Raw genomic sequence first — 22029 nt, 5'->3', positions numbered from 1 at the left:
GGGTCCCCCACAAGCTTCTGAACTACAGGCCCAAACTAGGTCAGGACACACACTATCTGATGTTATGTGGGGTACCTGGGCTTCTGAGATGTATCCTGGAGCTGGGGGAATGCGGGAGGCGTAGGGCCGCTCCCAGGAGGGGCCGAGATGCCTGCAGTGATGGGAGTTGAGGGGCTTGGCGTGGGCTGTCCAGGCATCACGGGACCTGGTACCTGACCTGGCCGGGGAGGATGAGTGGTGGCATCTGGTGATGCATCAGAGGGTAGGGAGGGGGCTGCTGATGGGACATCATGCCAGGGTGCCCTGCTCTTCCAAGTGGTGCCGGGCCAGGTCCTGCTGAGTGCCGGTGCCCCTGCTGAGGGTTCTGTCCGTTGGCTGCCGAGCTCACGACTCGGGGTATGCCTGCCATGCCACGTGCAAGTTGTGGCATGCAGTAAACACCTGCTCCTCTGTCCTTCCGAAGCCTCTTTCTCCACGCGTTTCCTGCTCCTCAAAATGTTGAAGCCGGACCCCCACTTTCTTCATTTGTGTCTCAAGCAGGAGAGCGACCGGGGACTTGACCTTCCTCTCCTCTGTGGCAGCCAGGTCTTTGGTTTGTTTGCAGCAGAGGCAGGAGCAGCTGTGTGGTTGTGGCTCAGAAACGCCGCGTTCTGCGGTCTTCTTCCCGAGATCGCGTTCTAGTGAGTTCCTGGTGCTCTTTGCTCGCCTTTCTTCCGATTCAGTATCCTCCCTGACTTCACTTTCTTGCTCTGTCCCACTGATTTTTTTTTTCATTTTCTCCATCTTGTGTCTTCTCGTCTTCATCTGCTTCATTTTCTGTCTTTGTTTTCTGCCTTTTCAGGCATCAGTGTCTGTTTCCATTTTTTTGTTGTTGTTGTTTTTTCCCTCTCCAGCTTCGCTGGCTCAGAGTGTCCCATGTCAACCATACAGCTGCCTTCCTGGCCTGGGGCACTAATGGGGGGATTTGTGGAATGAAGTGGCAATTGAGGAACTCAGCTGGGGGCAGGAAATTGCTTATACAGAGAGTCAACAGGAAATACGTGTGGATGGCCAGGTACACAGCAAATCCTCATGCTTTGCTTTTGGTGAATGCACATGAGCACTTGTGAAATGTAATGTTGGTAAAAAGATAGCGGTTGAACCAATGCCATTGAGAGGAGGAGCCCATTTTTTCTGAATCATTTTGGTTTTAAAAGTTCATATTAAGTGAACAAAGCGTGAGAGTACATGTGCATTCACTTGCCTGAGCTTCATTTGATGTTTTTAAAAGACCAGACCACTTTTTACTTTTTTAAAAATACTTATTTATTTTGAGACACAGAGAGAGAGAGACACAAAGGGCGAGTGGGGAGGAGCAGAGAAAGAGGGAGACCCAGAATCCGAAGCAGGCTCCAGGCTCTGAGCTGTCAGCACAGCGCCCGAGGTAGGACTCAAACTCATGAGTAACAAGATCATGACCTGAGCTGAAGTCGGACACTTGACCAACTGAGTCCCCCAGGTGCCCCCATGTCTTACTTCTTTATTCACTTTTCACCGTTGCATTCTGCTGGGCCTGGGGTTTGATTTTTACCATATATACAAGCTGACAAATTAGTTGTTAGTGTCTCCTGGATGCCGGCAGAAGCTACGAGACTCTCGGCTCAGAGAAAAAGGACCCTATCATCCATGGTGTCGCAAACAACATAGGCCACCTCTCACCAAGAAAACGCAACATGGCCCAGATGGATGCCACTCGGGGGGGTTGTATGTTAAGCGACACAGAACGTAGAGGATCCACTACAAACAGTAAGATACCTCGTCCCTTGGTCAGGAAGAGGTGTTGCCTCATTTCTCAAGTGACCAGCTTCAAAAACAGTCCTGAAAAATTGCCTGGGTAAAGGGTGGCAGGCCTTGCAAGGGTGGCACACCAAGTAAGAGGTGGAGGAGATATTAAAACTCCCATTCGATGGGGCGCCTGGGTGGCTCAGTTGGTTAAGCGGCCGACTTCGGCTCAGGTCATGATCTCTCGGTCCGTGAGTTCAAGCCCCGCGTCGGGCTCTGTGCTGACAGCTCGGAGCCTGGAGCCTGTTTCAGATTCTGTGTCTCCCTCTCTGTGACCCTCCCCCATTCATGCTCAGTCTCTCTCTGTCTCAAAAATAAAAATAAAACTTTAAAAAAAAAATTCCCATTCGAAATGCATTCCTTAAATTTAAGAAGATAGAAGAAGTTATGAACGTATGGAAGGAAAAATGCAACATTTAGTTTAAAATAAAAAAGACGAGGGGGCCCTGGGTGGCTCAATCGGTTAAGCATCTGACTTCGGCTCAGGTTATGATCTCACGGCTCGTGAGTTCGAGCCCCATGTCGGGCTCTGTGCTGACAGCTCGGAGCCTGGAGCCTGCTTCGGAGTCTGTGTCTCCCTCTCTCTCTCTGTTCCTCCCCGACTCGTACTCTGTCTCTCTCTCCCTCAAGAATAAATAAACATTAAAAATTATTTTTAAAAACGTGAGTCACCTAGTTAGGTATGAACATTCCATGTCTGAGATACGATTACACTGGATGGCTTTAATAGCAGAGTAGACACAGTGAAGGAAAATATTAGTGAACCTAGGGACTCAGCAGTAGATAACTTCAAAATGGAACACGCGAGAGGAGGGGCACCTGGGTGGCTCAGTTGGTTAAGCATCTGACTGTTGATTTCCGCTCAGGTTATGATCTCACGGTTCGTGAGATCAAACCCCCGCATCAGGCTCTGTGCTGAGAGAATAAAGCATGCTTGAGATTCTGTCTCTCCTTCTCTCTCTCTCTTTGCCCCTCCCAGCTCACACACTCACTTTCTTTCTACAAATAAATAAATAAACTTTAAAAAAAGGAAACATACGGAACACACAGAGGAAAAAAAAAAGATGAACAAACGTCAACGGAAAATCAGTGGGCCCTGGGACAACCGCTAGTGGGTTCGTGCATGTGGAACTGAAGTTGAAAGAGGGGATAAAAAGTGACTGAAAATTTCATACAAATTGTAGAAAACTGTCAACTCACAGGGCCAAGAAACTCAACAGAAATCAAGCAGAAAAAAATGGAAAAAAAAAAAAAAAGACTCTAAGGCACATCATAATCAAATTCCACTCGCGGTGGGGGATGAAGTCCATGAAAAATTTTAGTATATGTGCTGCTGAAGCGAGCACAGTCCACGAAAATTTTGAAAATTTAGAAAATTTAGATTAGATTAAAAAAATCTTGGTAAAGGGAAAAAGCTTAGGATTAACCAAAGGAAAAACATACACATTATATACAGAAGAACAAAGGTAAGAATCTTAGAAGACTTCCCTTTGGAGACGGTGCAAGTTAGAAGACAATGGAGCCTCACGTTGAAGTACTGAAGGAACAAACCAGCAAAGAAACAAGTAACTGTTGACCTGGAATTCTCTACCAGCAAAAATAACCTTCAAAAACAAAGGTAAAATAGAGACTGTGTCGGACATATAAAGTTGAAAGAGATCATCACTGGTAGACCCATGCCATAAGACATGGTCAAGGAACTCCTGCAGGCAGAAGGCAAAAAACACCAGATAAAAAGCTGGGTCTATGCAAGGGAACGAAGGACGTCAGGACCGATGTCTGTTCACTTCACCCATGACATCAGCTCCTTCCAATAGCTCCCCTCCAGTTTTCAGTCTCCATGCGGAACAGAAATGCCTTGGAAAGCCCTTAGTTCTCAGCACTGTGATGTGAACAAGAAACATGGTTTGTGCTACAGGTCTGAAAGAAGAAAGATAGGAGAGAAGGTCGTCGAACTTGGAGGGGAGCGCGGCTGAGGAAGAGAGACCCCAAAGGAGAATGGCCCTTCTTTGTAGCCAGGGACAGAGGATTAAAGTTCCTGTGTGTTTCCTTCTGGGAGACGCTGGTAATCTTTTCCCTTATGGAGATTATAAATAATAGAAGGAGGTGGTGGTGAATCAGAAGAATTTAGCAATATACAGTTTAGAGTTGACTTAAAATTTTGCATTGGTATATTTGAGAGTAGCAGGAGAAGTAGTTGGACTTTGGAGGTATTGGGAAATAGAGACAGGAAATTAAACTGCAGCCCCTGTAGTCAAAATGTGCATAGACTTAACCCCCACTGCCGTTCTCAACCCAGCTTTACCTTCCTGAGAGTAAACGTACGCAAATTTCTCTCTGTGAGTAACTGCTTTAGGTGTTATTGAACACCCAAAGATGCAAGGCAGAGGATTCTGCCCTCAAGGATGTATTTACAGAGATGGCATATTCCCCTCCCATCTCTCTCCCTTGCATCCCACTTATTTCCTTTCTGTTTTTATCTGTCTCACTCCATACCCACAGACGGAATAAATTCCAGTCTGGAGCCACAAATGATGGATGTTAAAGAAGTGATGCAGGCCATTGTTTCAGAAGCAGGGGTGGGGGGACGGTTCAGGGAACATTTTATGGATGAGAGAGGTTTTATGCTGGAAAGAAACGGGAATGTGATGAATGGAGCCAGAGCATAGGTGCCTTTCTGTCTGGGAAGATAAGGTGTTGAATGGTAGATCTGTTGGGTTTGAAGAGTGGATGGCTACTTACTTTAAGTAGGCTGTTTATTCCCCAAATAAGTCTGATTCAGAAGGGAAGAAAGGCCATAGATACACATCTGTCTGTAAGTTTCCTGTGGCATTGAGGTGTCTCAGAAGGGAGTGTGCCTGGGATCTCCAAGAAGAAGTCAGGAGAGAAGGGCGGAGAGGTCAGTGCACACATCTCAGAGGTAAGAGAGGAGCCAGGAGGGAGATGCTGTGGAATCAGAAGGTCAAGTGTGTCGAAGCCTGGATGGTGTGTGCCATTTCCCATGATGTGGAACAGAGCCTGAGGGCAAGCCACCAGACTGGGTGGCTGAAAGGGGGACTGAGAGCGGGCAGCTCCAGAAAAAAGCCAGATCTCGGAGGGCTGGGGAGGAGGTGGGCGAGGCGGGGGCAGGGGCAGGGCCACGTAGGCCCAGATGGAGACTTTGGGCAAATTCAAGAAAGTACTCGCCTGCGAAGACCAAGTAGAAAAATGTGCTTTTTTTTTTTGCATCAAGAAAAAGACATCCCATTCTCTGGAAGATGCAGTCCCGTGCCCCTTGCCTTGGCAAGTGGATTCAGGACTGGATTCAGCCATCGTTCATCTCTGACCCAAGTGTCCCTGAGCAGAGGGTAACGTATGGACTGAGTACGTGGTGATTCTGTGTAGGGACACACAGCACAAAGTGCTCACTGAAGGCGGCGGATGGTACAGGGAATGGCAAAATAGTAAAATCATTCAAGGGGCAGAAGAGGGCCCAGAAAAGGGTTGGAAAAGAAATCTGTGCATCTTTCTAGGCACAAAACTATGTCTCCTGCCCTTCCCCTGCCCCCCCACCTTTGTCGGTCATTTCTACGCCCACGGATTTCAGAATTGTTTAGGAGGAGACACCCATGTGTGATGCCAATCATGCTATTATGGGCTGCACTGTGCCCACCCAAAATTGATACATACCTCAGAATGTGATTATTTGGAGTTACAGACTTTAAAGAGGGAATTAAGTTAAAACGAGGCCATTAGGATGGGCCCCCATCCAATAGGAATGGCGCCCTTAAAGAAGAGATTAGGACACAGACAACTCAGACTGGACACAGTGAATGTGACAACACAGCAAGGCAGCCCCCTCTGCAAGCCGAGGAGAGAGGTCTCAAGCTTACTGCCACCTTGATGGTGGACCCCGCGCCCCTGAACTGTGAGGGAAGAAATTTCCGTTGTTCACGCCTCCCCAGTCTGTGGTACTTTGTGCCGGCAGCCCTAGCAAATGAAGACACACAGTCGGAAAAAAATTTCGTGACACAACTACGACACACACCTAGTCCCTTGCTAGGGTTTTGGAAAGTGCACAGTGAGCCTCACGATAGCGTGTGCGTTAGCGAGATGCCATCAGGGTACCTGCGACTACACGTGCACAGCGCTCGGCGCATGGCAAGTGCTCCACAGGTTAACTCTTCCTCTTGTTTTCCCGCAGGCAAGAACAGCTCCTTGAGGACCAACATCACCATCTCTTCTGCTTTGGAAATGAACCAGAAGTATTTATCCCGTGGCCCTGGTACGTCAACCTTTCACTTTACGGAACCGAACCGTGGGACGTTGAAGTCCAGTTAGGGGGAAACCAGACACACAAGGGAAATGATGAGGGAGGAAGGCGGGTCTGGACCTTGAATGCTTGCTGTGCGCCAGGCACTATGTCCTGCATTTCCTGTTACGTCTGTCTCATTTTAATCCTCCACAGAGTTACGAGTGGGAAGTCTTTGCCTCTTTTTGGTAAAGATGTGAATATTGATTAGCAAGAATCAACCCAAGTGCATGGGCATCAAACCCACATAGGCGGTGACTGTTAGAATAACCCTGCCACCACCCCCACCCTGCCTTGTGACCTTCCTGATAACCTTGGGAAGCAAGGGCGGACCTACTGTTCACACTGTTTTATGTATTAGGAAAATACGACCCAGGAAATACTGGATCATTCACGTACACACTCGATGTCAGACAGTAAGTCAGTTCTTAAACCCACTGAGGTGTTTTGGCTGTTGATCTGATAACCAGACATTCAGATGCCGTTTAGATATTCATATTCTCAGGAAGTGACTCTCAGGATGGTGTCCCTGCACTGCGGGTGGCTTTGACTTTGACACGGGGTTTTGGAATGCTACGTTTCTTGTGTGAGATGGGGGCCCTTTGGTCACAATGGTGTCAGCCATCCTCTGACAGTAGTGGACCCAGCATGGGTTTGGGGGTCAGAAGATAGAATCCTGGCCCTGGCTCTGCCACAGACTGGCTGGATGACCTTGGGGACTTGATTCTTCCTAGTCCTATGTTTCTCCTCCGTAAATAGAAGACACAGTGCTTCATGATTTCTGAGACTTGTTAAAAAATCTGATGCTGTGCATCAGAATCGCTGAATGGCCCCGAGGCACTGGTAAGAAGCCCACAGGCATATGGAGGCAGAGATTTGTCCCCTGTCATCTGACCAAGAAGGGAATCCCCCACCATGGGCAATTCCTCTTATGGCTCCAATTGCATGGCGCAGACATGATGAGGCAGCCAAGTCCTCATTAATGTCATGATTACAGTGACAAGTCTGCTGGGGGCCTGAAGGCACCCGATTTGCCCTCCGAGTACTTGCAAGTGGAAATCCTTCATGCGCTCTCTGGCCACAGAACAGAGAGTCCTAGAACAAAGCCTGTTTTGGTCTTTTGTCTTGGCGCGGGGTGAGACCGTATCTCCAGCATAAACTACGCTGCTTGTATTGTTTTCATGCCCTCAGTAAAAAAGGAAAACACAACCAAGTGGTTTGGTTAGTTTTGGCATGCACAACTCAGGGTGGGAAATTCCCTCCGATTCTGGCTGATCACCCAGTATTTAATTTTTAAAATCAGTGTGTCAGTTCCAAAATACCAGAAGTTCTTGCTGAAGGGTATTCACAAAGAATGGGACATCCTGGTGTTTGGAAAAAACATTCCAGTTCGTTGGCATCACGGCACTTACTGTAATGTCAGCGATAAGAGCAGTGACCACACGGCGGGGTAGGTCCCTAGGGACTCCCTGGGGGAAGCCTCTCCATTTATGGTGAAGACGTGGAGAGCTGATGTGTGAACGTGGACAGCTTGTGCCTGGGGTAGCACCCGAGGTGTCCCGGGGTTGAGATCAGTGAGCCCCAAGGAACTGCCTTCAGCCTCAGGGGCCATGGGTCCTTGCCCACCAGTTATCCCATCTAGTTTTGAAGTCCACTGTCTGCTCTTGGGCAGACCTTGGGCCTAGCTTTGGGAAGCTTCTGACTTGCTGGTTTGAGGTGCACCAACTTGGGGGGCCTCTAGGTTCTGCTTCCCAAGTTAGAGCCTATGACTTGGTACCTTGCCTGACAATGGTCTCGTCCCCGGCAACCCCCACTTGGGGCCACAGACATCATGCATCGGCATCCACGGGGCATTGGCTAAAAGTTCAGCATTCAACCCCACCCTGGATGTAGCGAATCCGACCCTGCATCTTAACGGGAACCCCGGGGTGATTCATTTGCACGTTTCAGTTTTCCAAGCCCCGTGCTGGAATACCTTCAATAGAGGCGTACCATCCTGTACACCCATGAGACAGATTAACCATCTGCTTAGTTTGGTTGTAAGAAGACTTAATTCAGGAAGCTTGATGGGTACAATCAGAACTTCGCCTAGATATAGATAGATAGAGAGAGAGCGATGATGGAGATAGAGATAGAGAGGTAGAGATAGAGATCTCCTATGTATATGCACACACATACATAAAAAAGTCATCCATGATCGTTTTTCCATATGCTTTCTGAAATAGCACAATTAATACCAGACAGAGTGTGCTAAAAGTCTTTCTGGTAGCAGCTCTGAAAAGTATTTTGCTGAGGGCAGGACAGCAAGGAACCTTCTGCACAATCAGACACCATAAACCAAATGGGAGTCCAGATGGCCAGCAACCTCTGCTTTCCTCTCTGCTTTCTTCAGGTTTCTCTGCCAACTCGAGGGCACACGTAGGGGCACGTTGAAATGACCCAGGTCCTTCTGGAGTTCCCAAATGTGGCTCGCGGGCAGTGGGCGGGGCCGGCTGAGACCCAGAGGCCATGGGAATTGCTGGAGGAGGAGGTGCTAAGGGGCCGGGGTTGTTTCTGAGGTTGCTGTGCAGCAGCCTCAGCATGCTCGAAGCTGGACGTTTCATTCCTTCTTGGAAGACGAGGTCATAATTCAGTTGCAGTCATCATTTTCCAGTTCCTCTCTAATATTTATGTGAAAACGCCTTTACTTGGCTTCCTTGATGCCCGTAAATGTCATCACCCTGGGGCGCCTGGGTGGCTCAGTCGGTTGAGCGTCCACCCTCGGCTCAGGTCACGATCTCATGGTTCGTGGGTTCGAGCCACACATCAGGCTCTGTGCTGACAGCTCGGAGTCTGGAGCCCGCTTTGGATTCTGTGTCTCCCTCTCTATGCCCTCCCCCACTCATGCTCTGTCTCTCTCTCTCTCTCTCAGAAATAAATACGCATTAAAAAAAAATTTAAATGTCATCACTCTGAAACTTTCTAAAAGTAAAATACACACACACACACACACACACCTATACATACACACAACACCTGAGTTCAACAATGCCGATGGCTCCCAACTTTTTTTACACACTAAACACCTACCTGCTTACCTTCTTCTTTTGATATTCCCTGATTTAAATCGTGGTCCTGCAAGGTCTGGGGTCCCCTCGGTGACCTGTACTTGCCTGCATTGAAGAGATCTCGTCTGATGAAGTGACATAGTCGTAAGCCAAGGAGACTGTACCCTTTCCTCTCGCCTGTGGGGTTTGGAGAGTGAGAATTGCCTCCCCTCCCCCGCTTTGTGGGACCCACGCTTCATTGTTTGTCTGTGTACAGAATTCCGATGCTGCTGTCATGAATTGCCACCGATTTAGTGGCTTACAACAATGTGTTATCTCCTGATTCTCAAGGTCCAAAGCCTAAAATCTGTCTCACCAGGCTGAAGTCAAAGTATCACAGGGATGGCTCCTCCTGGAGGTGCTAGAGGAGAACCACTCCCGGCCTCTTTCCACTTCTAGAGGCTTCCAGCATTCCTGGGCTCACAGCTGCACCCTCTGACCTCTGCTTCATCATCACGCCTCTCAAGATACAGACCGGCCAGTCTCCCTCTCAGGAAGACCGTGGTGATTACATTGGGCCTCACCAGATAATTGAAGATAATCTACCAAACTAAAGATCCTTAACTGAATCATATCTGCAAAGTCCCTTTAGCCATATAAGACAACCTAGGCTTCGGTTCTGGGGATTAGGATGGGGCGTCTTTTTTTTTTTTTTTTTTAATTTTTTTTTTTTAACGTTTATTTTTGAGACAGAGAGAGACAGAGCATGAAGGGGGGAGGGGCAGAGAGAGAAGGAGACACAGAATCGGAAGCAGGCTCCAGGCTCTGAGCCATCGGCCCAGAGCCCGACGCGGGGCTCGAACTCACGGACCGCGAGATCGTGACCTGAGCTGAAGTCAGACGCTTAACCGACTGCGCCACCCAGGTGCCCCTGGATGGGGCGTCTTTAAGGGGTCATTCATTATTCCATCTACTACAGCCTGAAAAGCAGAACGACTGCAATTGCGACCCTTCAACATCTTCGACCAGCGAAGGTGGATACTTACTTATCACCCATGGCTTGAGCTGCCGGGAATCACACTACATGACGATTCCCAGACACCTCGGACGGGGAGGTAGAACCACACTTTTGATAGACTTTAGAGATGTGTTTTTCCTGGAATGGAGTCAATTCGGGAAAATGAGAAGGTATGTATATGAAACAAAAAAGAATGTGGAGGCTTAAGAGAATTTAATTCTCATGATCCCATCTACTATTTACTGAACGTTTGCTATGATCCAGGCACAGTGCTAGCTAGGTGCTCGGCAAACATTATTTCATTTACTCTGCACAAATGGCTAGGAAAGCAGGCTTTGGTGTTTGTGTTTTAAAGGTGAGAGAACTGAGTTGTACCAGTATTCTGGGCTATTTGTACAGTTTTCATCCTAGGCAGGTGCCCAGTGACCACTACTTGTCAGGAGAGACGATGTTTTTCTGAATGCGGTTTTTAATGACTGGAGTTACCTTCCCTAACGAAAGTGTATTTATAGACTTCCAAGAAACCCTGCTGTTGGTAAACTTGGCCTAACCCTAGAGCATCAGCAGAATGAGTCCAGCCATCCTGAGAGAACACAGGGCTTATTTTGCCTGTTGATGTATTATTCATTACTTTGCTTTCCCGACTCAGTTGGCCAACAGCCTACTACTGGGTCTGCTTGACTTTGATCAGAACAGAAACCATAGAGTGTCTCGCTGGTTAGAATTCAAGAGCCTGCTTTAGAATATATTCATATTTGATGAACATTTCTTGAATGCCTATCATGGCCAGTGGGTTCAGCTGGGTTCCTGGAACACAGCTCAGTAAGAGTTGGAAATACACCTCCTACATCAGCGTAGAGGGCAACTCGCTTCAAGTGATAAGACAACTCCATGGTCTGGCTCCTTCCTTTTTTCTCTGACCTGCAAGTGAAGAGCCAAATGACTGGCCCCCAACCTGGTTTTAGTATGTTCACCTCTTATTCTCCAGCATATGAAAGTTCGGTTTCAAAATATGTGTGGCTTTATTGTCAGCCTATACCCACCTGTCGCAGACTTTTGTGTGTCCCGAGGAAAGAATAAAACACAAAAGTGTCATAAAGAAATTTAAACTTTTACTCCGGCCAATCTTGACACTTGTTAGCTTAGACCCAACTGGTGGTGAGCTGGAGTCAGTGTTTTCTGGCTCTGGAGAGTCAAGGGTATGTATGTCTTTTCAGGTCCCTGTTCTGGGCTTTAGTAATATCAGGATCATTCCTTGAAACTGGCCTTGGTAGTGCTGTGTACATGGTGAAAATCTGCAAACACTACAGATCAGGACTTTCTCTTCTTCTTCTTTTTTTTCGGAAGAGACAGTTTGTCAGCATAACACTGTCACCCACATACACATGGTGTGTGTCAATCACAGTCAATTAGGGTAAGTAATCAATTAATTGGATAAAGAAATATTCATGTTTGTTTGCACTGATAGGTTAATAGTGCTTAAGAGAGCAGTATATTAAATTCATAGGGCTGATGCTAGCCATCAGCCAGAATACGTTTCCATTTGCCAGACGAGAAAATGGAATTAATCCTGAGCAAGAGGAGCTCTGTATCCTTCTTGAAGCATGAGCCACGTTGGTTCCTCTTGGAGGTTATCTTTCTGTTTTCTTCCTCAGAGTTTCAACCCTTGGGATTCAAAGGCAGTGGGTATCTGCAGGGATGGGGTCTTTAAGGCTCCACTGTGGTAGGACCAGGGGAGGCAAAGAGAGGGAATAAACCCAGGGTGCGTGGGTTTTGGTGGACACGTTGAGACAGCCTCTGCCTAGACTTGTAACAACAAACAAGAATATCAATTTCTATTTTTCACAAGACCTTTATGAGCTCCAAGGAACCGTCGTGTGTTAGGCATGGAGGTCCTAGGCACAGGGCTGGGGTCCACCGCCGGCCCTTATGGGGCTCTCAGTTACGGAAACTCCTATGACACATGGGTGGACATGGTCTCAGGAAAAATCCAAGAGAGAGGAAGTGTTTGCATTCTGCCAGGGTTGTTCAGGAAATCATCCTTCCATGGCTAACCATACCAAATGGATTAATTTGTTTTAAAAATTTACATAAGCAGAAAATCTATCACAAAACAGTCTGTAGGAGGGGAGGCTTTTTGTAATTAGCATCCAGAGAACATACGAATGTTTCTTCTGTCAACATTCCCCTGCTCTGCACTTCCTGCTCTGGTTGCTGGCCTCAGCCCCACACTGAGCCTGTTGAAGCATGAAGCTGGGGAGGTCAAGCATTTCATATGGACTAAATCACAGATGTCACTTTCCTTCTTCCAGCCCACAAGCCACTGAACCATGTAGGGCGAAGGTTAGAATTATAGTTCTTGGCGATTACTCTGTGTTCCCGGGAGCAGTCTTCTCTCCCCATGTCCCCCTGGCCTCCACATGTCACCCCCCCCACCCCAACCCTGCCCCATCTTATAACAATTCTTGCAAAAATAAACAAACGGGAAAGATGGTGTAATTAATAGTTTACATATGAACTCTGGTATGTTGCAAAAGCCAAGTTCTTGTGTCCAACAACCTAAGGTGAATCTGGTTATGTGTATTTGATGTAGTAGCAGCTGGAAATGCGGTTTCAGATTCCAGAGGGCCTCACGGCAATGGTTGTAGATTAGGGTAGCACATATTTCCAGCCAGTTTACTGGCCTCCCACTCTTTCTCCTACAAACTTCTTCGTCATTGCTCCGAGGCATAAAGTGGCTAAGAGTAACCTTCTTTACTCTCTCTCCCAGGCCCCTAGAAAGAGTTGTTGAGGCTTGACAAGGGTGAGTCTGGCAGCAGAATATATCATGCAGTAGAGTCAAGGTCGGGGGCAGAAAGACCACCGAGGATTCCCCGTGTCGTGAGGCATGAGCTAGATTGTGATAACACTGGGCCTAGAGAGAGAGAGAGAATGAAAGGCAGAATGGAAGGGATGGTCGTTATTGACTGGACTTAGGGATTCAAGTATGAGAAAGAATCGACTGTGAGTCCAAGGGCTTGAGTCTGAGATATGGGAGAATGGGGATCCCATTGACGGAAGTGAGGAGGAATAAAATGGGATCAGTCCTGGAGCAATGAATACATAAGGGAAACATTTGGATGGTACCACTATTGCTAAACATGGGTTTTGTGGTACCAGCCCATGGATCAATGTCACAGTTACCTCCATGAAAATAAATACTAACGAAGCATGGCCCCACCCAATGCAATTGTGCCGAGGGCTGAAGGGAACAAAATAAAAAGTGTTTGTGACGCCCCCACCCTGACCCCAGCCCAGAGTCTTATTGTCCATGACAGGTTACTATTGTTGTACATCAATGGCCTATTGGGACGGAGCAAGATTCTTGGCAGCCACCCAAGTAAGACTCTCTAGAAGCTGAGTGAGACCACCTGGAAAGTTTCAATCCCAAAAAGGATTTTCCCAAGTCATTCACTTGGGAATTAAGCCAATTGAGCATCTTGTAGGCCAAACACCAGGTTTAGCCCTCCAGGGACAGAGTAAATGGGAGAGGCCCAGTCCCTCCACTATGACCACACTCAGGGGTCCTTTAAGACTATGCTCACGATAGATTGTGTATTGGTCTTCTCGAATAGCCATAACAAAGTACCACAGACTGGGTGGCTTACAAACAGAAATTTACTTCTTCACAGTTGTGAAGGCTGGAAGTCCAAGGTCAAAGTGCCAGCAGGGTTAGTTTCTCCTGAGACTTCTCTCCTTGGCTTGCAAAAGGCCATCTTCTCCCTATGTCCTCACACGATCTTCCCTCCGTGTGTGTCTGTGTCCTAATCTCCTCCTCTTATAAGGCCACCAATCCTATTGGAGTAAGGCCCACCCATATGACCTCATTTTACCTGAAATACTCCTTTAAAGCCCCCATCTCCAAATATAGTCATATTCTGGGGGCTGGGACTTCAGTATATGATCTGTTCCCTATCTGCCTGCCTTGCCAAGGACTCTTCTGTGAAATTCTGTGTAAGAACAGCACTAGACCACCCCCAATCCCAGGGAAGGCCAACTCATGAGCATGGGGACACTGACATGTCTGAGCTAGCTATAAAGATCTTCTGACCAAAAAGAAAACCTATCTGCAGCGTGGACAGGCCTATCGCTCTGCATAGGTATCTCTGCCTCTTGTCTCTTGAAATTTCTGGTGCCATGGGGCTTTTGTTCACACAGAAGGAGCGATTGGTGAGAGGTGGTCATGTGACTGACCTCAAGTAGACCAGGACACCTAAACTTCTGGACCTGTCTCTAGCTCAGGAAACGGAGGAATTCTTCCCACTTCCTTAAAGGGTCTTTAGGTTTTTGTTTTTTGGTTTTTGGTTTTTATTTTTACCTGCTTCCAGGTCCCTGAAGCATTCCCCTTCCCCCATCCATCATTGACATACCACTTGCCCATTTTGTCCTCGGCATCCATGATTCCCTGCTATTCAATATAACATGAGAAAAAAATCTCAAGTTTAACTCAAAGACCCAACTTGTATAGGCTATTTCCAGTTCTATTTAGCATGACAGCAAAATTCTGCTCTAAGGACTCTTCCGGACTTTGTTCAGAGAGTATTCTTGTCAACTGTCTTCCCTGTGTTGCAGCTACCCAAACTGAAACTCAGTGACTCCTTAGGGCTCATGGAATTTCCCCAAACACAACTCAGCTCTCCTCTGATCATATTTCCTGTGCTCACGTCCTTTTTACCAAACTCCCTATAAAGCTTTCTGACTTTTCTTTAAGCTCACAGGTCTTTGTAAACTTTCTAAATATCTTTGCAATTCTTTCCTACAACTACTGGGAGTTCCCAGCCCATCTGGGCAGTATGGAATTCAAATTCATGGCTCCATGACTCAACAAATAGCAGCACAAGATCATTTGATCGAAATTAGACAAGATTACTCTAGCCCTAAACAGAATACATCTGGTTGTGAATACATCTATGATTGGGGAAGCATGGGCTCACACATGCTTGTGGGAGAATGCGTATACATGGGAATCATTTTCCTCTAGAAAGATGCGTCCCATGAGCTTACTAGATCTTTTTATTTGTTTTCAAGTTCCAATACCCATGCCTGAATTGCTGACAAAAACAGATCTTTTCCAGGAGGGCTGGCAACAGTGTTTAAAGCCCATAAAAATCAGACAATAGGTTGTTAACATTGAAGCCAAGTGGTAAAAAGTTGACAGAGTCCAGGGTTAGGCTAAGAAGTCATTTCCAGCCCTTGTTGCAAAGCCAGCATGGGATGCTGCAGAAGACTGGCTTGGTGTTAATGCTCTTTTTATGAAACTACTTTATAACTTGATTATTTAAAAGGAGGGAAAAAAAGTTATTTCCTTGTACAGTTGAGAGTACCTTAATGTGAACACTTTAGACTAACTTAAGTCCATTTCCTTTGTGTACATTTTGTAATTAGGAAAACTCTTGGCACGTTGGCTTCCCTGGAAGCAGACTCTGAGATGGGGATTTGGCTGCAGGGGTTTGACTGGGGAGCATTCTCAGGATCAATGGGAGGAGAAGTCACCACAGAGTCTCAGCTGATCCTGAGGGTGGGAGGGGCTGTAAAGCAAGAATGGCCCTTCAGAGATGTCCTGAGTTCAGGAGATGGACCAGGCATTTACACCCTGCATTGGCTATCAATTGGAGGTCAATACCTATTCAGAATTGAGTGTTTGGGCTCAACACCTAACTCTTTCTCCCTTCCTTCCTTCCTTCCTTCCTTCCTTCCTTCCTTCCTTCCAACCTATTTATTCTGGGCTCTTTTTTTTTTTTTTTTTTTTTTCATTGAATAAGAGGGTTAAAGAGAGGGAGTTGTTGAAGGTGATTCCTAGATTTTTTCTTTGGGAAGGTGAGCATGTGCCAAGGAGGAAGACAAGGGACTCAAACCTGGCCATGTTGACATTGAGGGCCTGTGGGATATCCAGGTAAAGATGGATTGCAGGTGAACAACCAAGAAGTTCTGGCCTAGAGATAGAGACTGGGGAGTCATCAGCCATAGGACTGGGTAAGACACTGTAGAAGCGTGAGAAGAAAAGACGGTCAAGAAGACTCAAAGAACATTTTCCTCATTAAATCCAACTTGACCTCCCCCGTGCCTGAGGTGGGCTCCTCCTTCCCATCACTTCCTCCAGGGCTTTCATTCCTGTCCCCTGATTTGACCCTTGCCATGGACGTCCTACTTCTATTATGGATTTCTTTTCTCCTCAAGGCAGGTGAGCTCTGTGGTTGTATGAGTCCTGATGCTTGGTGGGCCAACGTTGACGCTCCCGTAACCTTCTCCCTCTCTCGTACCTCAGTTTCCTCAGCTTCCTCCAAGGTGTGTCCATTGCCACTCAGCAAGAGAAGATGGTGGGAAAACATGGAATTAGTGGGGCCTGGCAAGAGCAAGATGGGGCCCCGGCAGAAGATTTTGGAGAGCTCTGTCAGATGACAGGATGGGACACAGACACAGAGGTAAAGAGAGCTCAGTGACCTGAGGTCTGTGGTGGACTCCAGATGAGGAAGTTGTATGGAGCTGGGGGGACATTCGTTGGGGGGGGGGGTATACTGACTAAGGTGATCTCAGGGGCTCAGGGGATTCCCAGGTTAGACCAAAAATAGGGGGGGCTTTGATTCTCAGCCCTGCCAGGTGGAGAGTGGGTGGGCAGATAGGGGGGAAGAGGGGAAGGATGTGAGGAGGAGGACTGAGCGTGCTTGAAACATCCTGTTAGGATCATTCTGGAACTTGGGGCAAGTCAGACAGGTGGCCAGTAGGGAGATGAAGGGGCGTCGCAGGGGAAGTGCTGGCTTCCTTTCCTGCAACGGATGCTGCTGCTTCTGTTTCTTTCACTGCCCCATCTGCTGCTGTGGGAGCCAAAGTTTCCTCCTGCAATTCAGCTTTTGGAGAAGGACTGAGGACCCCTCCGTAACCACAGACCCCTGGGCCCCAAGGGCGCATCTAAAACTCCCCTTTCTGCAGGAATACGGAACAGTCACCCAGGGCCTGGGCCTAACGGCATTTCAGTGACCCTATTGCGTTTTCTATTGTGGCCCCTCGAAGATACGCCCGCTGCAACCTTATTGGGAATAAGTCTTCATGTAAGGTAATGCAGTCGAGGTAAGGAACCCATATTGAGATCATGCTCATTTAGGGCGGTCCCTAAATCCAGTGAGGAGAGTCATTATAAGAGACAGAAAAAGAGAAGACGAAGAGTCACAGACAGGGAACAGCATGTGGTGATAGAGGCAGAGATTGGAACAATGCATTTACAAACAAAGAACACCAAGGATTACTGGAAGTCACCAGAAGCGGGGAGAGAGGCATGGAACAGATTCTCCCTTGGAGTCTCCAAAAGCAACCAAGCCTGTCCGACGTTCTGATTTTGAACATCTGGCCTCCAGAACTGTGAGAGAAATAAACCGCTGTTTAAGCTACCCAGTTTGTGGTAATTTGTGGCAGAAATCCCTGGAAACTTAATGCAGGGTTGGATCTGAGAACTCCTGGTTATCCATCGCTCTGTGTTCCTTCTGGCATGGTTAAGGGAGGGGAGGGGGGAGTTTGACCCCAACTTTAACGTTTATTCCTAGTTTCTACAGGTCTTGTTAGCTGACCGTGACTCTCTCTGGCACAGCTCTAGGAAGACTCACAAAAATAAGTATCCTGTTGGCTGACCCTAAAACCCCACAATGGGTAAGCTCTCGGAGGGCATGCCTCTCCCAGCACACCTGCCACAGTGAATAAAGACACAAATCACAGTTTTCAAAGTGTTCTCACATGTATTATTTTATCCTCAGAGCAACTTAAAGATGAGGGGATTCAAGGAGAGTTACCTGTTTCATCCAGGAGAAAATAGAAGCTCAGAGAACACAGGACTATTATATTTTGTTCCGTTATTTGCTAACACATTTATGATGGAATCAGAGGGGAGTGGGTTATTTGTTCCTCTTGCATCGGGTAGGAATGTATTTGGTAAAAAGTACCAAAAATATCTGCCAGTGGTGGCTTCAAGAAATAAGGATTTGTTCGTCTCATCAAATAATAGTCCAAAGAGACGAGTCCAGCGTTGATGGGTCACCTACCCATGCCACGTGCCCCCGAGTCTGGGACATTCTGTGGCATGCTTAGCACATAAGGTCCTTCCTCAAACTTGCCCTCCCTTGTTTTCCAGGGTAGCATCTGATCTTCAAGCTGATCAGTGGGGAGAATGGGAAGGGAGAAGAAAAGAAGGTAAAGGGGGACCATAAAATGAAAAGCCCCCCCCCCGTGTTAGAAAGGGTCTGCCCTTTGGGTTTAGAAGAGGCCTCCTGCCCAGTAGTATCACCAGCCAGAACTGTGTCACAGGGCAGATTGTTTCCCTAAGGAGGCAAGGTGGGGGAGGGAGGGATGGGTTTTGCTGAATAGTCAGCCACCTGCCTTAACCCTAGTCCAAGCGTTGGGCTGAATATAGAAAGACATGCTTCCTGGCCTAGAGTATCAGCGGAGGCCACACAGGTTGGGATTAGGAGTGAAAAACTCAACATGGCGAGCCTTTCCAGATGTCTTTGTTCTCTGAACTCTGCTTGGGTTAGTACTTGCTGAATTCGCTCCTTTCTCATTTCACCAGTGAAGTCTTAGGGAGGGCTGGTTACTACTTGAGTATTAATTAGTAATAGTCACAGAATCAGTCATGGCGACAGCGCTAGAGTCGTCAACATCCATCTGGTTATTGGACCCTTCTTCCTAATCTTCAGCAACACGGTGTGTTGGAGCGAAACAAAGGCGATAAATGTGTCGCTGCTGTTCGTGTGAAAGGTTTGCACTTTGGACCTTTGTAGTCTCCAAACGAAATTAAATAAAAAAAACAGAGAAGCAAGGATGGCAAATATTTTTGCTATGCTGTTTAGAAATTCGTATCTTCCGCCCTTGGCTCATTAGAATAACAATGACAAAAGGCAATAAGAATACTATTTTGTTTCCACCCAGTATGGCAATTTCCTTTGCCATGCAAAGGTCAGAGGCCCAGCTGAAATGCCAAAGAAAAGCCTGTGCTCTAAAAATAACATCAGATCTTTCTGGAGCCCCACAGGAACAGGTGGAGGAAGCCCTGTTTGGGCGCAGGTTTCTCTCTCCCCCAGTCATAAGCTGCCACTCTGCCTTTGCGGTTCAGGATGAAAAGTTCTGGGAGGCGGCTGTGGATCCCGATTCTTTCCTTCCGAGAGAGACCATTTCTTTGCCTGTGAACAAAGGTGGATTTGCCAGGAAGTCCGTGAAACTCAGGCTTTAGGACCCCCGTCCCTGACACAGGCCCCCTTTCTGCAGAGGACCCTAGCAAGATGTTCATAAGTTGCACGCCTTTGACGATTCGTAGAAGGAATCTCTCCAAATTCTTCTTTTTTAAAGAATGTTCATCAGGTTGTCTACTCTCCAGGGCCCACAAAACCTGGATCTGTCCTTGCCTCTGGATAACGTCGTTGGCAAACGTTTCTGGGGAGGCAGCACACATTTGTCTTTTCTCCTCCTTTCGCCTTTGGTCCCTGACACGTGGCGTTTCTCTCCTTCATAGGCCTGAAGCTGGCTGGGCCAAGCTGCAATGACAGTGAGTCCTCTGCGGCCAAACTGGGGTGCTTTCTGGCCGGAGGGATGCACCTCGACAGTGGCTTTGGGAAGAGTGTCGATGGAGGGAAGCCAGGTGGAGGAGGTCGGCACCACCGAATTATCGGAAACTGGGCCAAATGCGTATCTTTTAATGTGAATGAAGTCTCTCTGGGGACACTTCTTTGAAACCCCAGGCTGGGGGTGGCTTATCCTGTGCGTGTGTCCCTTGATGCTACGGGTATCAGAAGACCTGGCACGTTATGTTGACAATATCTGCTTCTAAGTTTCGTGTCCCGTGCGAGGCCAGGAGCTCTGCGAGGGCGCGTATCTCGTATCTTCTCTGTGCCCCGGACTAGCGTTCAACAAAACAACTGGTAAACAGCAGGCCGGGAAAGTATTTGCTAAGCACCCTCTCTTTCGCTCTCTCTCCCCCCTGCGCCTCAAACAGGTGGTTTATAACCGAGGATGGCGGTACATCTATTGCCTCTCTGGTGAGGCTGTTATAAAAGGCACCGCCTGTACACTGTCCTTCCTAGACTGTGGGGAGTCACCAGCCTTTTGGGCAGCTGCGCTGAGGAATTACTCGTGATTTTAAGGAAAATCAGGATTTTTTCCTGCCCTGACAACAAGGGTTCCTGCCCTCAGCTGTTATCTCCCCATCAGATCTGTCTTCCTTTGGGTAGGAGACTTTTCCAGATTTGGGTCCTGCTTTTAAAATGTAAATATTCTACCTTACTTATCAGTCAATGCCTTCATGAGACATTTAAAGGACACCAGGAAGATTAAGGACTCAGGGGAGGGAAGGCAGCAGCAAAGATAAATGCCTATTCCGTGAATGCCCAGGGTCAACGTCTTCTAAGCTTTGGGGGGCCCAGGCTCACACCCCAAAACACCCAATTCTGGTAGAGCGGCCTTCAGTCCTACCTGCCTGAGATCAGGGTTGGGGCAGGAAAAAAGCCGGGCGAAGGTTTGGCTTTTCCCATGGACCCAGCTGGAGCTGACAGCTTGGTCCCCATTTAACATGCACAACACTGTGGGTCTCTTTGAGAAACACTCAGGAACACGGAGGGGCGGTGGGGGCTGCTCTCACCTGCCCAGTGAGAGCCTCTGGCAAAGATCGGCCACTCAGCAAGTATTTGTTGAGCATCTATTGTGCACGAGGCGTGTTGTGTTAGGTGCTAGTGAATCACTCTGTAAATCGCTTTCTCTGGGTCTTAGTTCACAGGATACCTTGGAATCAGCTCGGATCAGCCAGCGCCGGGAAACTGCTGACAAGCTGGAGGTCAGAAGGGACTAGAGTGTAAGCAGAGGAGGTTTGTGTGTGGCCGCTCACCTCCCTTACAGTCCACGCTTAGTGACCTTGCAGCCAAGCTCTGGAAAAGCTGGGGAAGTGTCTGGTTGACTTGGGGTCTTCGAGTTTCTTGGATCATGGCCATATTCTCCACACCTGTGCCGGTAGGTCTTATCCTCTGCTCACACAGCCTGACTGGGATGGAAAAGGAGTCCCAGGAAACTCTGAAAAGCGGCTTGTAAAATCAATAATGTGGGCTTATTGCTCTATTCTGGGCGCTGCATATATGCCCACTCTTCATATCTGTAAAACTGGGATAAATCCCATTTTTAGGAGGATTCAGTGAGATCATTGACTCGAAGCCCTTGGCCTGTTGTAAGCTCTGATAGAACAAAACCGATAATATAATTAATAATTTTATTTGGTTTAACTACTAATACAAATTGCAATATGCCCAGGGGAGGGCATAGGAAAGGAGCCGCCGGGAATTTCTGAATTGGGGGAAGAAGGTTTTGATGGGGCTGTTTCAGGGATTTCCAGGGGCACAAAACGTCAGCTGGCTAACAAATGACACACTTACAGGCCATTGTTTTAAGGTGTGTGCAGTTTGAATGGGGAGAAAGCATTCTTTTTCATGTTCCAGGAAAACTGAAATATAGAAGCAGATCCTGATTGTCTGGACAAATCTCGCCCTCTTATCCATTCTCAACACTCCTGACCCCACCCCAGGGAGGACCATCTTCTGAAATCGCTCTTGTTGTAGAGAAGAAGCTGGACAGAACCTTCATTCCCTGCCCACCCTGGCCAGCAGCCCCGGTCTGGAGAGCAGCAAAGTCCAGAGACCCCTGGCAGACAGAGGGCCCAGAGGGGCTTCTGCCGGCCTTGGCTAAATTCAAGAAACGTCAGGCTCTTGAGGTTCAGGCAGGAGCCAAACTGAGCCCCTCCACAGACAGGTGACTGCTTTGCCCGGCAGGTAGGGCAGCCACATGGTGACCCGCCTGTCACTGGTTGACAGCCCCTT

The 22029-nt window shown here is 47.8% G+C and overlaps 1 protein-coding gene across 4 annotated transcripts in view; it reads left to right on the top strand.

Annotated features, from left to right (window-relative positions):
• Window positions 1-21173, top strand: part of TMEM170B (transmembrane protein 170B) — an 85038-nt gene extending 63865 nt beyond the window's left edge. The window contains exons 4-8 of one of the 4 annotated variants that reach the window (XM_042937898.1): window positions 6005-6085; window positions 16461-16617; window positions 17123-18370; window positions 19686-20396; window positions 20936-21173. Coding sequence is in view for 2 of the 4 variants with exons in the window: in XM_042937901.1 (XP_042793835.1) it covers window positions 972-1054; window positions 6005-6085; window positions 16461-16617; window positions 17123-17170 (369 nt within the window). In the remaining 2 variants the exon portion in view is untranslated. Of the gene's footprint in view, window positions 1-537; window positions 681-893; window positions 1055-6004; window positions 6086-9489; window positions 9722-16460; window positions 16618-17122; window positions 18371-19685; window positions 20397-20935 lie in introns of those variants that run through there. The other 3 variants (XM_042937901.1, XM_042937902.1, XM_042937899.1) reach the window with 3 other exon arrangements.
• Window positions 21174-22029: the final 856 nt, after the last annotated feature.

The sequence above is a fragment of the Panthera leo genome, chromosome B2, assembly GCF_018350215.1.
Source record: "Panthera leo isolate Ple1 chromosome B2, P.leo_Ple1_pat1.1, whole genome shotgun sequence".
NCBI classification, from domain to species: domain Eukaryota; kingdom Metazoa; phylum Chordata; class Mammalia; order Carnivora; family Felidae; genus Panthera; species Panthera leo.
This window is presented reverse-complemented; position numbering and strand designations above follow the sequence as displayed.